This window comes from Furipterus horrens, unplaced genomic scaffold (assembly GCF_987537825.1).
Source record: "Furipterus horrens unplaced genomic scaffold, mFurHor1.1.pri manual_scaffold_6, whole genome shotgun sequence".
NCBI lineage: Eukaryota > Metazoa > Chordata > Mammalia > Chiroptera > Furipteridae > Furipterus > Furipterus horrens.
In genome coordinates this window covers 100,294,616-100,310,129 of record NW_028327176.1, presented here as the reverse complement: position 1 = coordinate 100,310,129, position 15,514 = coordinate 100,294,616, and the positions used below count along the sequence as shown (strand labels likewise).

Sequence of the window (15,514 nt, the reverse complement as noted above, 5' to 3'; positions counted from 1 at the left end):
CTTTCCCCTTTCTAAAAAAAAAAAAAAAAAAAAAAAATTGTAAAACAATGATTGCAATTTGATAGGGAACAAGAATGACATAAATTATAAATTTTTCCCATTTGAAGGGTGAGGTCATGGAATAAAAATTGTTAAAGAAAAATTGGCATCAGTGCTCTGACATGTATTAGCATATCCGGGTGTGTCTTGCCTTCAGTCAGGTCCATCTCTGTGCCCTGAAGTAGAAGTGGCATCAGGACAGGTGTGATGTGGGTGCCCATAGAGAGTGCAGGGACCCTAGAAGCATTTGTAGCTGGTCATTTTAGAGCTACCTCTTCCCTCCTTTGAAATTTGCTTTGTCTTGGGCTCTACCTTTTAATCTACTCAGTAAATATTTATCGTTTTCCCATATCCTGTACAGTTTGGGGTGCTTCAATGATATTTGCTCTTTTATCCATTATTGTTGGTGAAGTATGTGTCCTATGGATAAATGAAAATTTCTAAATAACTAATGTTTAGACTAGGATGGAACACCAATAACCTCTGGAGAATAATGTCATGATATGGCTTATAATTCTAAGCATCAAATTAATGTAATCTTTTTAATAAAAGGAGGGGATGTTTTAAATTCATCATTACATTTACTTGTCATCTCAAGTACCATGTGAGCATAATATCTGAGAGCTAGTTATGGTTCTGTTAAAACAGGATGATATCTTGAGGGTTGTTGGAGGTGAACCTAACTATTTGCCCTTACTCTGAAGGGTGCCAGCCTATTTTATCTCTTGAGTTATTGTGGGTGCACAGTGGAGGCTTTATGGTTTTCTCACACTTGCTTTTATACCTGTGCTCATGTCCAGCAACCTCCGCTGCCACCACACTTGAGCTTGCTGCTTCTAGTTGGTTAAGGTCTGCAAATCCATTCATTCATTTAGTCTATACTTGTCAGGTATACCATGAATTGGGTACTGTCCTTGGATAGCATTAGTATGTAAAATAGACTCTATCCTTGACTTCCTGGACTTTGTGGCTCAGAGGGGAAAGAAGACACACTAAATGGAAAAATTTGTCACCACAAAATTATGAAAGTCATATGGGGGGGTGCGGGGAAGGAATGAAGGGAGACAGTGAAACCTAATTTAAGTTGAGGGAGAAGAGGTCAGGGATGGTATTTCAGAGGAGGTCCTAATATCTGAGAAAGATTTTGCATTTCCTTCTAAGTCATGTGGAATGGCATTGAGAGTTTTAAGCAGGAGATGAAAGTGTCAAACTTGGTGTGTGAATGAAACTGCCTGTCAAAAAGAGAGCCAGGAACTCTACTCATTGCTATACACTGGAAGAGGCCTGAGGCTCCTGGCCTGAGCATTTCTGTGGACTGATCAGTGAAGTACCTGCAGACATTGAAAAAAAAAAAAAAAGGCTGACTTCTGGCTTAGAGGGTGTTTTATTTATTATTTTCGTGATCTTCATTTTGAGGTGGTTGAGCAAGGGAGGAAATGCAATCTTCGTGGTTGTCCCTGACCTCGGGCTGCTTATAATCATTATGGGAAGATAAATATATACACTTATGGGGCTATCAACAAACATTACAAGACAATATGTAATTAGGCACCTAAATGACCAACCAAAACAGGAAACGTGATGAAATGTTTGCTCATCTGCTTGGAATCTGGTTGTCCAGGAAATGTTGTAAAGGCTTCGTGGAGAAGGTACAACTTGACAATCGCAGAGGCTAGAACTGAATACAACTTAGTCCAACCTGCTAATTTTACAAGCAAGTGAAACCAGGTCCAAATGATCTTAAGGCAGTATCTGGGCAAGAACATAAGTCTTGTTTTCTAAATCGTTGTCCAGCTATTCTTTCTACTTCAGATCTGGTCTTCCCACAGGCTGAAAACACATATATGGTATTAATGTCAATGCAATAGCATATTAGTGCTATGTCATATCAGTAGAAAGGAGGAGGAGTAAGGGGTTCCAAGTTGTGGGATATATGGAGACTTCTTTTGCCCTTGAAGAAAGCAGTTCTTAAAAGACTGAGAGCAACATGGATGTAGCTGTCATTTAGGATGAAAAAGAAAGAAAAGAGAAACGGGTGGGGAGCGGGAAGTGAAGGAGTAAAATGCGGAATACAGAAAAATGTGTGTATACGCTGACAGAGGGACAGGGAGGCAATCTACATGTCCTCAGTAGGAAGCGTTACTAAAATAAGGCATATCCATACTGTTGAAGAGAACATGTCTGCATGTTCTGACATGGAAAGATTTCAGTGATGCAGCATGAGAAGATGAACAAAATCAAGTCACAGAACGTGTGTATGGCCTGTCCTCTTTAGATGAAGCTTAAAGTACGTATGTGTGTAGTATGTATAAATGCTCAGGGAGGGTCTGGGACGATGTGCACCAAAATTAACAGCAACTTTCTCTAGGGATGGGTGGATTTGAGCAGATACCTAAACATTTTATTCTGTTTTTTGGTTGTTAGAATAATTACAAGAATGCTTATTATAAAACTAGTAATGAAACAAGAACAATGTTTGAACAACAAGTGCCAGGTTGGGAAGAGGTGGGGGAGGGGCTCTGACAGTGGAACTGGGCTGTTTCCAAAGTGTTTCTCAGAATCAGCGAAGACTCAAGCCAGAGGGTCTGGCCTTAGTTCAGGGGGTCCACAAGTTGGCGGAGCATCAGAATCATTTGGAAAGCTTCAAAACAAAACAAAACAAAACAAATTCCTGGCCCCATTGCAGAACCACATGATCTTAGGTGATGGGACTGAGGCTGTGGATTTTTTTAAAAAGTTTCCCAGGTAATTTTAATGCTGGATCTGAGGCCTGAGGCTTTGGTGAACCACTGATTTAGTCTCCCTTCCTCGGTACAAATGAGAGAATTGGGACTCTTCATCAGGCACGACCCAGCCTTGGGTGTTCACTTTTCAATGACTGTGTTTCCTGGGTTAGGTGTTTTGCCTAACAGTAGCTTTTAGGTATCATCTAAATTGTTTTTACAGTACATTTTATTGGGAACATTTTTAAATATTGTTTTTGAACTTGACCCCTGTCCTCCCTGCTACCGATTGCTTTACCCTTTGAATTGTCTTTGGACGTGATTTTTATATAATTTTAGTTTTCTTAGAAACCAAGAAGGTTGCCACCAGGCTAGCAAACAAAGCTCTGGTTTTAGATCATGAGTCGTCACCTGGCTAAAAGGCCTCAAGAAAATAACTTTTCTCAGGTGCCACCTGTGTCTCTGTTAAGGGCAGAGGACGTTGCCACTTCTTTCTCTGAGCAGGGTTGCAGCGAGGATGAACAGCCCAGGAGCAGTGCCCTCAGCTTTGTAGCAAGGGGATTAAATCTTCCTTCAGATGAATTCTTACTTGGAAGCCCCTAGCAAATTGGCAAATCAGAGCCTCTGTGACGCAGAGATGGGGAGCTTGGAGTCCCTCCTCCTGTTCCTGCCCTGACGTGCACCCTCCTGGCCCACAGGATAGCCCTGAGAAAGGTGCTCTCTCGAGTCCAATTTGAAAACAATTGATGTTTTCCCCCTTTCTCCTTCCATAGGTAATTTCCCCCCAAATCCAGCTGATCTGACCTCTCATATCTGCTGCCTTCTCCTCCTTCCATGACCACCACCCTTGTCCATGTCACCCCCAACTTCACCTTGGCTTTTACCTTTAAGAGGGTTTGCTCATCTACTGTACTCCCCTATCAGCTTCACTGTCCGCTCTGCAACAGAGAACTTCTTTTATTCACAAATGTGATTATATGCCTCTCTCCCCAACCTCCAACATAAACATACAGTGATTTATCATTGTATTTTGGATTAGGGTCAAATTGCAGAGCCTCTACAAGTTTTACTGTGGCCACTGTGTTGCATCTGGACATAGAGCCACACAAGCTTCTTTGTTCTTGAGCTGACCTTCCTCTGCTTCTGACTTTTGCTCTGGGGCTCCCTCTACCTAATCCCTTTCCACTAACCGTGTCCAGACTTAAGTTCTGTTCCTCCATCCTTCAGAAGTACTCCAAAACGTTTCTCTATTATCTCTGAGCTGGGAAGTACCTGCTAACCCCCTTCTCACGGGACTTTATTTCTCCTTCTCCGTGGTAATCTCGGTTCTAATTAAGTAATTACTGATGTAATTAGTTGTTTCTGTCTGTCCTCCTTTAGGAAGTAAACACCAGAAGGGCTGGAATAGAGTTCTCAAGGTTCTTATACACACATAATAGGTCTTCAATAAATATCTGTCCAATGCTTTCATAGTATCTAGTTTGTGCACACATCGCGTGTTCAGTGGTCGGCTCAGGTGAGACAGCTGAGGCCATGTTGTGTATTCGCTCTGGTTGTAGGAGCTGGAATTGCCTCTTGTAGCACAATGGTCTGTTTTTTAGAGCCTCATTGTCTTAAGTGGGTTACCTAGTATAGTGCTGTTTAAAGAGCCCTGAGTTTTGCTTTGATTAGAAACTTGACCAGTTATTCTAAATGAACAAAGAACTGGAAAAGCCACTTAATGAGTGGGGAACTGTATGGGTTCAATGAAGTTTGGAGGTGGGTTTTGTATCTTGTTCAGGGGACCTCCAGTAACTCAGTAATCATGGGACTAATGCAGAATGTAGTAGCATTCCTTACCTTTAGATTTAGAAGTGTGTACTCCAGGGAGAAAAATGAAGCGATTGGAAGCCAATGCTTAACCCCACACCCAGATACACACATCGTAAACTCATGTCCTCCTGTGCCCACTCTGCAGAGCCATGCTCTGGGGGTGTGTCTCGCTGTCTGTCTAGCCTCCCTGCACGGGTAGGAAGCCAGACTCACATCTCATAGCCCATCAGAGTGATGTTCGCCTCTGGCTAGATTGCCCATTCTGTTCTCTGATTTCATTTAATTTGCACAAGTGTAATAACCTGCCTTTGGGTTATTCACACATCTTTCAAACTTAAGAACACTGTAGCTCTCTATGACTGCTTTTACACTTAGACACTTGGAGAAGTACAGAGCAGAGCCTCTTTTGCAACCTCTTGGGCTTGGTCCTTATCGTTGGGTAGATTGGGAAAAGATATGTCTTCATGTCATTGCCAAATGGCAGTTGGGCTCCACAGGATGGTAATGAGTTTTCTTTCCTCAACCTGATGCATCTGCTATGCTTAGAAGCGGTGGCTGGGTCTGATTTTGCAAAGACAAGGGGAAAAAGAAGTGAAAAGGGGTGTTACTACAGAATTAGTTGTCAAGCAGATTGTTTTTCTTCAGAGTCCAAGATGAAGTTAATTTTGTCTTAGAGTAAAGAAAAGATGACTACAGTCTCATATACTGAAAACATTTCAATATTTTCATTTAACTGGAGGCAGCTCTGGGATAGGTAAAGGAATTTAAGGGTGATGCATTTGGTTCAAATAGTTAAATTTGAGGTAGAGGAGAATTGAATCTTGAGTTGTTTCAAGGTGCTAAGGAGACAGGAACTCTGATTATCTTGAAAAAATTTCTTGCTGTATTCTCTCAGTCACTGGTACAGAGACAAATTTAGAAGGAATTTGCCCTGTCAGGTAGCTGGTAGTTGAGGTAGCCATTATTTTTTTGACACATAACCTCTCTTCATTTTGTAGAAGACAGTGAAAACTTCCTTGTTGGACCCTCTCAATCTTTATTAATACAGAAAAATCTTTTTTAATAGGCATTCTTTTTTTAACCACTTAAAAAAAGATTTAATTTATTTACTTGTAGAGAAAGGAGAAGGGAGGGAGAAAGAGAGGGAGAGAAACATCAATGGGTGAGAGATACATCGATTGGTTGCCTCTTGCACACCTCCGCATGGGGACCTGTCCCTTAACCCAAGCATGTGCCTTGACTGGGAATTGAACCTATGATCTTTTGGTTTGCAGGCCAGCACTCAATCCACTGAGCCACACCAGCCAGGGCTAATATGCATTCTTAAACATCCCCCCACCTCCCCTACCAAGGACCTTGGGATTTAGTGCCACAAATAAAATTTTCTTTCCCCCAAGTTTTCATTCTGGAAGGTAGTACAAAATTCTGTCTAGCTGAGTGAATTTTCTGTTCGGTGAATTAAATTTGAATGCCTGTTGAGTCCTGTCTGAACCCATCTTTGTGCCTGGGCTCCTAGGTGGCTGCAGGTCCATGTTCTGTTGGCCATGGCCTTTAAAGGCTGAACAAATAGGATGTGCATCTAAAAACATCACCTTGTTGATTAAAGCACATTAAGAATGCCAAGGGCCCAACTCTGTTTTGCAAAACAAACAAACAACCCAAAAGCCAGCAAACAAAAAATACAACTTTGCGTAGATCAAACATTTGAAAAAAAAAGTCATGCCATGTCTGTAGGTTGACTCCAACTGGGTGTTACGAAAGTAGTGGCTTGAATGGATGCCATCCTACTTTCAGTTGTTTCATCCTGGTATCAAGATATAGTAACTTAACATTTGGGTCATGGAAAGGAAGATAACTATTCAGCGACTTGTTTTCTTCTTGCATTAGGATGTTTGGCTTCTATACAGCATTTTTAATTCAAGCTACAGAGTGCTTTCATGTTCATATTTTCAACTGATTTTTATAATTGAGAGGTATCCTCAGCTTCATTTTACAGATGGAAGAAAAGGAAGCTGAGGCAAATGTCAGGCAAGGAAACCAAAGCTTCCCAGCTAGTAGGTCAAGCCTGGGGCGGAATCAGAGTCTTTGTTTCCCTTTTTATTGTATAGCAGCCAGTCGGACTTTTATTAGGAACGAAAATGGTGGTGGTGGGATTGTTCCATCTTTTATTCTTTGCTCCTGTGTAACACTTTCTTGGTTATTGTTCCTCCCTCTCCTTTTTTATTTCTTTCAGCTTGGATTCCTTAGCACCGCCTCTGCTCAGCCAGATCAAAAGGCCCCAAATCTCATTGGCAAATACCACCACGTTGACCGTACCACTGGCCAGGTGCTAACCTGTGACAAGTGTCCGGCCGGAACCTATGTATCTGAGCATTGTACCAACGCAAGCCTGCGAGTCTGCAGCAGTTGCCCTGTGGGGACCTTTACCCGGCATGAGAATGGCATAGAGAAATGCCATGACTGTAGTCAGCCATGCCCATGGCCAATGGTTGAGAAATTACCTTGTGCTGCCTTGACTGACCGAGAATGCACTTGCCCACCTGGCATGTTCCAGTCTAATGCTACCTGCATTCCCCATACAGTGTGTCCTGTGGGTTGGGGTGTGCGGAAGAAAGGGACGGAGACCGAGGACGTGCGCTGTAAGCAGTGTGCTCGGGGTACCTTCTCTGATGTGCCTTCTAGTGTGATGAAATGCAAAACATACACAGACTGTCTGAGTCAGAACCTGGTGGTGATCAAGCCAGGCACCAAGGAGGCAGACAACGTCTGTGGCGCACCCCCATCCTTCTCCAGTACAGCCCCGCCTTCCCCTGGCACAGCCGTCTTTTCACGCCCTGAGCATATGGAATCTCATGAAGTCCCTTCCTCCACTGATGTTCCCAAAGGTAACTCAACCTCATGCGTTATTTGTATGAGGAGGATGTCTTCTCTATTTTGTATATCCAAAGTCATCCTTTGATGAAAGGGCTTGCATTTTGTGGCTAATTAAACTTGGCTTCTTAGGACCTTTTAGAAACATTTAGACTCAGAAGTTTTCACTTACTTACAGGGATCAGATATCTAAAAACTGGGTCACATCAAGCTAGAAAATAAGAACCCAGTAAAACAAGGACAGTGTATGGCCTTATGTAAGTCACTGAACTTCTTCTGGCCTTGGTTTCAAACTTGGCAAGTAAATGAATGATTCAGATGTTTAAGGTCACTTCTGCATTAAAAGTTTTCCATCATGGAGTTGGTCCTGGGTAGATGCAACCAGAGGGTTAGAAGAAGGAGAAAGGGAGAAAATAACATGACATCTGGAAAGGAGGGATGAATATTGGACCCAAGATAAGGCAAAGAGGGGAAAATAAGTTAGAAACTTCAGGAAACAAGCAAATTTTTTTATCACATTGAAGATAACTAGCATTCCCATCTGGAAAATAATGGTTTGTTTTTCAAGTGATTCTAACTCAGTGCCCGTCATCAGGTATCTCAGTTTTCCTCAGAATTCATTTAGAATCTCAGCCAGAATATAAAACTTAGTCCTTATTTTCAAATCCCTTTTTTTAAAAGTGGATTTTATTGATTGTATTGTTACACTAGTTCCAATTTTTTTCCCTTTGCTCTCTGTCCAGCACCCCCTCTCCCCCAGCAATCCCCCCAACCTCCAATCTATGCCCATGGGTCGTGCATACAAGTTCTCTGGCTTCACCCTTTCCTATATTATTCTTTTTAAAAATAATTAATTAATTAATTTTTTTATAACAATAAAAAATAACAATCCCCTCTCTCACACTTAAGACGTTTTATAATCTTATAAAGGACAATGGGCGAAGGTCTCGTGCTTCTCTAGCTGCTTCAAGCTGGACATGGTTGTCATCCTACCTACAAATCCCTTTTGATTGAATTTAATTTTCATGAGATGTTAGCCAACTTGAGTTGTGCTTTCTAGTGTAACATCACATGTGGTTGTATTGTACCTTTATGATAATCCTATAAGGAGGGCTTTCTTACAACCACTGTTTTGAAGGGACGAAATGGCTCAAAGACCTGACCAGGTTTTCTCAGAGGTTAATAGAAGCCAGGTCCTATTTCCTGGGACTCAAAATCTGTGGCTCTCAGAACTCACTAATGAAGACAACTCATGGAAGCTTCTCTGAAAGAAGTCCACTAAACTGCCAGGCCAAATCTTATTTAATCTATTAATAGAGTCCTCTAAGGAAGTCCTGCCTTATTCTATTCACTGACATATCTCACCAGACCTTTCTTTCACTAGTCAGACTTGGATTTGAGTTTGTGCCCTTCTCTTTATCTCAGTCATATTATCAATTTTACCATTGCACTAGAAATAGTCAAAAGGTGGGAGAGGAGGTATAAAGGGATTAAAGGACAAAGGCATTAAATTTGGACTAATTCTCTGAATAGTCAAACAATTAAGAGTTGACTAAAGTTCTGAACATACATATGTCTGCACAGGGTGTGAAGCATAGGAAAAACTGCTCTAAAGTTGAGATATTGCATCCCTGGGAATGCCCTTTGTTTTGGCATGAGGAAGTGAATCAGTTCAGCTGTTAAGTTTAGTTTTTACCTTCCACATAAATGTGCTTTGAAGATCTTTATGAAAATGTGTAGTATCATTTATTCTTAAGCTCCAAAGGTCATCTCTTCTTTAATTATCTGGACTGGTTTGGAGATGAGCAGGAAGAGGAGGGAACATATAGATCCCCAAATATAGAAAAGCTCTTCCCCCCCTCCTTACTCTTTTTTTCTAGGCATGAACTCAACAGAATCCAACTCTTCTGCCTCTGTTAGACCAAAGGTACTGAGTGGCATCCAGGAAGGGACAGTCCCTGACAACACAAGCTCAGAAACGTGGGAGGAAGGTGTGAACAAGACCCTCCCAAACCTTCAGGTAGTCAACCACCAGCAAGGTTCCCACCACAGACACATCCTGAAGCTGCTGCCGTCCATGGAGGCCACAGGGGGCGAAAAGTCCAGCACACCCATCAAAGGCGCCAAAAGGGGCCATCCCAGACAGAACATTCACAAGCATTTTGACATCAATGAGCATCTGCCCTGGATGATTGTGCTTTTCCTGCTTCTGGTGCTTGTGGTGATAGTGGTGTGCAGTATCCGCAAAAGCTCAAGGACTCTAAAAAAGGGGCCCCGGCAGGATCCCAGCACCATTGTGGAAAAGGCAGGGCTGAAGAAATCGATTGCCCCAGCCCAGACCCGGGAGAAGTGGATCTACTACTGCAATGGCCACGGTGAGCTCGCTTTCTTTTCTCCTTGCTTACAGAGAGGCCCCCTGCCTCTTTCTTCTTTCCTAGTCCCTGTTGTCGGAAGGGGTGGGAAATACCAGGTTCCTGGAATCTGTTTTGTACACCAAGTGCTATTTGATCTAGTTGTGTTTTGAGAAATGAGGTGGTCAGCATTTGATGCAGTGCCTTCAGAGAGAATAACCACTCTGCCCTTTTCTCTCCTGGCACATTTAAAGGAGCTTGTTGCAAAACGAGAGACCTGAGAGGGACCTTTAAGGACTCTATTCAGCCTTGTCATTGAACACGCGAGGAGACTGAGTTCAGAGAGCTTTGGCTGCAGCCCTGAGCCAGGCTGGTTGTTTGTTCAGGACAGATGGGACTGGCTCCCCGCTCCTCACTGGTGGAGCCCTCCTTTTACACTGCTAGGCTGCTAAGAAAATAAAAAACAACTGGTCTTAAGTTTGCCTTTTTGAACCTGAGCCTTCCTTTTAGACTCCTATATTTTTTGCCCCCCCCCCCCCTTTTTTAGGAGTCTGTTTCTGTCAGAAAAGGACGGTCTTTTAGATTATAGACACCCAAAGCTTAATATATTGGTGACTATTTGAAGTTGGGCCCCACATCTACACTGTTGTCAGTGTGTGTTGATACGGTTTGGAATATTTGTTTTTCCTTCTTTGAAAGCCAAAAATAGCTTACGGAAGTTGCCCTAGGAGCCGTTTGATGTGAAGATGGCAGTTTTCAGGCTGTGGTAGTAACTTCCCCTTTTTTAAATCCTCAAATGAGATTGCTGCCTGAAATTTTGATAATTCTAGTTAGGTGCCCTCTTGCTCCTTAACAGTAAGGTGTTAGCCTAAGTTTCTAAAAAGTGGTTTGGCTTTTGTATTGAGTCTTAAAAATGTTTATACCCTTTGGTCCAGCAATTTTTTGGAAAATCTGTTAAAAAAAATATAAACCAGAAATACTAAAAAAGAAAAGAGTTAAGCACAAAGATCTTAAACTTTTAAGTCAGCATTATGTATAATAAATTGAAATTGGAGACAATCAGAGGGACAGTTTTAAGGAAATGACTTAAGTAAATTATGGCCGATCTATAATATGGAATATTATATCAACATTAAAGATTTTATGCATTTTTTTGACTGATGGCATGGGAAAATGTTTATATTAGGTTAAAGGAAAGAAAAAACAACCAGACTACACGTGTCATATAATAGAATCCCAGTTCTCTTAAAACTTTGGAATAAGGACCAAAAGAAAATAGGCTAAAATGACAGTGATATTTCTTTAAGCCGGGTGGGATTAGATGGGATTTATGTGTGGGTTTTTTCTTCTTTGTTAGTTTTTTCCCCCAAATTTTCTAAAATAAGCATATGCTACTTTTATAATCAGAAATTTAGAAAAAATGTAAAAAACAGCAACTCATTTAGCTTCCTTTTGCTAATTTGTGTGACTGATTAAACCAAGTGAAAATCAGTTGGAGACGAACATGCTCCTGGGGATTGATAGAGCCTGCCCAGACTTGAAGAGGACTACCCCTTGCTGGCAACCTAGCTGGGGATGGAAGCCTTCAATCCTCCCTTCTTTTTAATAAAAGATCTTTTTATGTGGACATAATTTCAAACTTAATGGAAAACATTGCAAGAATAGTACAAAGAATACCTGTATAACTGTGTCCAGATGGACCTATGGCTAACATTTTGCCCTTTTGGTTTATGTGCTCTGTTTATATAAAAAATAGATTTTATAAATGATAAAATATGTATAATACAGACTTGCTTTGGTATAATATAAAATATATAGTCTATATGCACAAATATGTACATCCATAAAATAATTTTCTTGACCCTTTATGTCTACACACTTCAGTGTGTATTTCCTAACAACAAGGATATTCTTAGATAGTATATTTTTTCTCTGGTATAGGGTCTGATCTTGGGTCAAATATTTCATTAAATTGCCCATTAAGTGACCAGTTAGAACTCTTGTTCTGATATGTCTAATTAGTGGGAAGCTAGAAGAGAATATCCTGCTGGATTATGTAAATATTTGAAACTCTTCTCTCATTATTCACTTTATTAAAGGAATGACTCTATTCCTTTAGTAGTTAATTTATGAATTATGGCCAGCTGTACTTCTAAACTCTTTTGCAGTGTAGTCTTCAGGATTTTTGAGGACACAGTGAGCTGTAGAGATATACAATGACCTTAGAGATTCTTATGACCATGGTAACACTATAAATGACTATGCCTGTGTTCAAATAATACCCAGTTTTGTGAAAAGAATGGAAGTGCCAAATCAAAGCCCGCCCATACTTCTGTGAAAGCAGTATCTCAGCAAAATGCTTTTCCAGCTGAATCAAAATTCCCTAGTTCTCCCTTATTTGTTTCAGTTACCCATGATTAACAACTGGGGTCTGAAAATATTAAACGGAAAATTCCAGAAATGAACAATTCAGAAGTTCTAAGTTGTATGCCATTTTGAATAGCATGGTGAAATCTTAACTATTTTGCTCCCCCTGGCCCTGGATGTGAATCATCCCTTTGTTTGGTGTCTCCACATTGTAGACCTACCTGCTCTTTTGTCACCTAGTAGTTACCTTAGTCATCAGATTGACTGTTAGGAGTACTGTACCACAGTGCTTGTGTTCAAATAACAATTATTTTACTTAATAATGTCCCCAAACCGCAAGAATAATGATGCTGGTAATTTGGATGTGCCAATGAGAAGCTGTAATGTGCTTTCTTTAAGTGAAAAGATAAAAGCTCTTGACTTAATAAGGAAATAAAAAAAATATCCTATGCTGAGGTTGCTAAGGCTTACGGTAAGAATGAAACTTCTATCTGTGAAATCGTAAAGAAGGAAAAAGAAGTTAGTACTCATTTGCTGAGAGAGAGACCATATTTACATAACTTTTATTACAGTATATTGTTGTAATTGTTCTATTTTATTATTATTGTTAATAACCTTATTGTGCCTAATTTATAAATTAAACTTTATCACAGGTATATATAGGAAAAAACACAGTAATTATATGTAGGGTTTGATACTGTCTGCAGTTTCAGGCATCCACTGGGGGTCACAGAAAGTATTCTTTGAGGAGGAGGGACTACTGTAGTCTCATTCAGGTGACATCCCCCGTCGCCCCAGGTTTTTGCATTGGATATTTATATTTAAAGTGTTTTTCTAAAGAAGGTCATCCTCCCCCCCCCAACCCCCCCCCAAATTTCTGCCCTCAAAGGTTCAACCAAGTAAAATCCCATCACAGGGAGAGGTTCTGTTTACTAAAAACCATCCCAGGTGATCGCAGAGGCCTCTAAAAACAATATCTTGTTCTGATTGCAATAACTCTAGGCAGCAGATAATATGTATAATGAGATCTTTTTCTGGTCCTTGTCCATTTACACTGAATCATTTATGAGGATGAGTGGAGATAAAATTGCCTGGCCCTGGGCATTCTAAGAGGTCGTGTAGGACCTCATTCACACCTGCCTACCTTACGCAGAGCGTGCCGCGCTCCTGAACACCATACAGATTCTCAGCACTCTGAAGCTAGGCCATTGATTCCTGTCTTTCTTGACAACAAGAACCTCTTTATTTGGCTCTACTCACCCCTCTGCGTGCCATGGATTTATGGTTTTTAAAGTTAAACTGCAATCCTACCTTCATAGAATGCTAGTATTGGAAGCACGAGATGAGACCCTCTGTGGCTAGGAGGGTGGGAGACTGAGATGCTGTGATATTTTGTATGTTTCCCTCCTTTGTGAAGCCAGAGCCATCTTATGTTTAGTAGCTTGGGACTGGAATGTGGTTTCTTGCAATGTGTTTATTTTAGCTAAAGGCATTGGAAGTCCCTTTAGAGTTTTCATGCACAAAAATCTTTTAAAGAGTTTATTACTGGATTCAAGTGTCATCAAGATAATAAGTCTATTGCTCACTCTCAATATATGTTTTTGTTGTTTAAATGAAATGATTTCTTTCTGTAGTATAACTGTGTTATGGGGTAAGTGGGGTTCCAACATGTTTGGTTTTACTTAAAATTAAGATTAATGCGGGTTCACATTAATTGGAAGTTTACATGGGAAATGATATTTTGTCTGATTTGTTTTGTCACATAAAGCACAAAAGTAAAAGTGGTGAAACTTAGTCCCCACACAGCTGGCCATATAGTGCACTGAAGAAGTCTCAGATGATCTCAAAACAGTCTCTTCAGTCACTTCCTTATAACGAGGGAAGACAGAATTGTGGTCCAGCCCCAGCTGAGAATGGGGATGGCTGAGGACAGAACCCACTGCTGTTTTCTCATTGCTCTGCCTAACACGGGTCCTTCCTAGTGACCTTTCCTTCCTTCCTTCCTTCCTTCCTTCCTTCCTCTCCGCCCCTCTCCCTTCCCCACTTCCCTCTCTTCCACCGCTTTCCTTTATTTACCCTTACCTCTGACTATTTAGAAAAACTATGAAGTTGAGTCCCCAGCAACCTCTTGCCCTAGGGAGTCTGAAGAGAAGTTTGAGAAGCAGGTGAGCAGTCAAAACTGCCCTGAAAATACTTATGTATATATGCACAGTATTTCTGCTTGGCCATATTTCCTTTTTCTTTCAGACTTTAGGCTATGCAGAAAAGTAGGGTGAGAGACAAAGGAATTGGATTTATTTTGTTTAAACTGGCTTAGTTCCTAATTGGCACATTCTTAGTCCTGAACCGTAGGGAGACAGTAAGCATTTGACAGGGATAGTCATTCCTTCTGGTGTAGTTACTTCAAGTACATGATATGTAAGGACAGCATCTCCTTTAAATTGACCACAGAAGGGATTGTGAGAGCAGCTGGTGTACTTTCTCAAGCAGGCTGCTTTTGTACCTGCAGCAGCCAAAGGGAAAAGGACTGACTCATTCTGTAGAACTAGATTCTGAGGTTCCGTTTCTTAATTCCTTCAGCTCTTATTGTCTTGTACCGTTTAACTGTTTGTGTTTATGTGGTTTTCTCCCCACATTGCTTATAACCTCTTAGAGAGCAGACACTGGGACTTACTGTGTCCCCTGAGCGGTGCCAATAACAGGGTTCCAGGAGGGGTGGTCTCAAGCTGTGCTGGCTTATATGGCAATCACATGAGCTATTAAATTGAAAACTAAAATTAACTGAAGTTAAAAATCCAGTTCCTCAGTTGTACCAGACAAGCTTAAGTGCTCATTAGCCACATGTTGCTAGTAGTTACCATATTGGGCAGGACAGATATAGAACATTTCCATCATTGGAAGCTCTGTTGGATAACACCAGTCCAGAGCACCCATGACTTACCCACTTAACCTTTTCAAGGCTGGATTGTTTTCAAGCCATGAACCTATTGAATTTTTTCCCTTTTGACTTACAATGATATGTGGTGTTAGGGATTTAAACATATAGATCTTAAGGTGGGTTCTTTATACTAAATTGCCAAGTAGTCAAGAAGAAGAATTATTTTTTTGGAGCTAAGGAGGCTTTCAGACAGCAGTGTTGATTGCTGATATTCCTCCGTCTGAGTTACTTCTTTTAAAGTGGAACACTTTGGCCTTGAACATTGGGGAGCAGGGTGATGGGAAAAGAGAAACCCTCTAATTCAAAGGCCGAGGCACGTTAGTCAATGCTTAGGTGTTTGTGTTTAACCAGAGTGAAAATGGAATAGCCTTGTGAGTGACCTCAAGCAGAGAAGCTGTGGGAGTCCTGTGGTT

The 15,514-nt window shown here is 41.0% G+C and overlaps 1 protein-coding gene across 1 annotated transcript in view; it reads left to right on the top strand.

The window, feature by feature from the left end:
- The window catches only part of TNFRSF21 (TNF receptor superfamily member 21), a 74,826-nt gene that overhangs the window by 17,485 nt on the left and 41,827 nt on the right, over positions 1-15,514 (top strand). The window contains exons 2-3 of the mRNA XM_090282556.1: positions 6,808-7,459; positions 9,326-9,820. Coding sequence (XP_090138682.1) covers positions 6,808-7,459; positions 9,326-9,820 — 1,147 coding nt within the window. The remainder of the gene's footprint in view (positions 1-6,807; positions 7,460-9,325; positions 9,821-15,514) is intronic.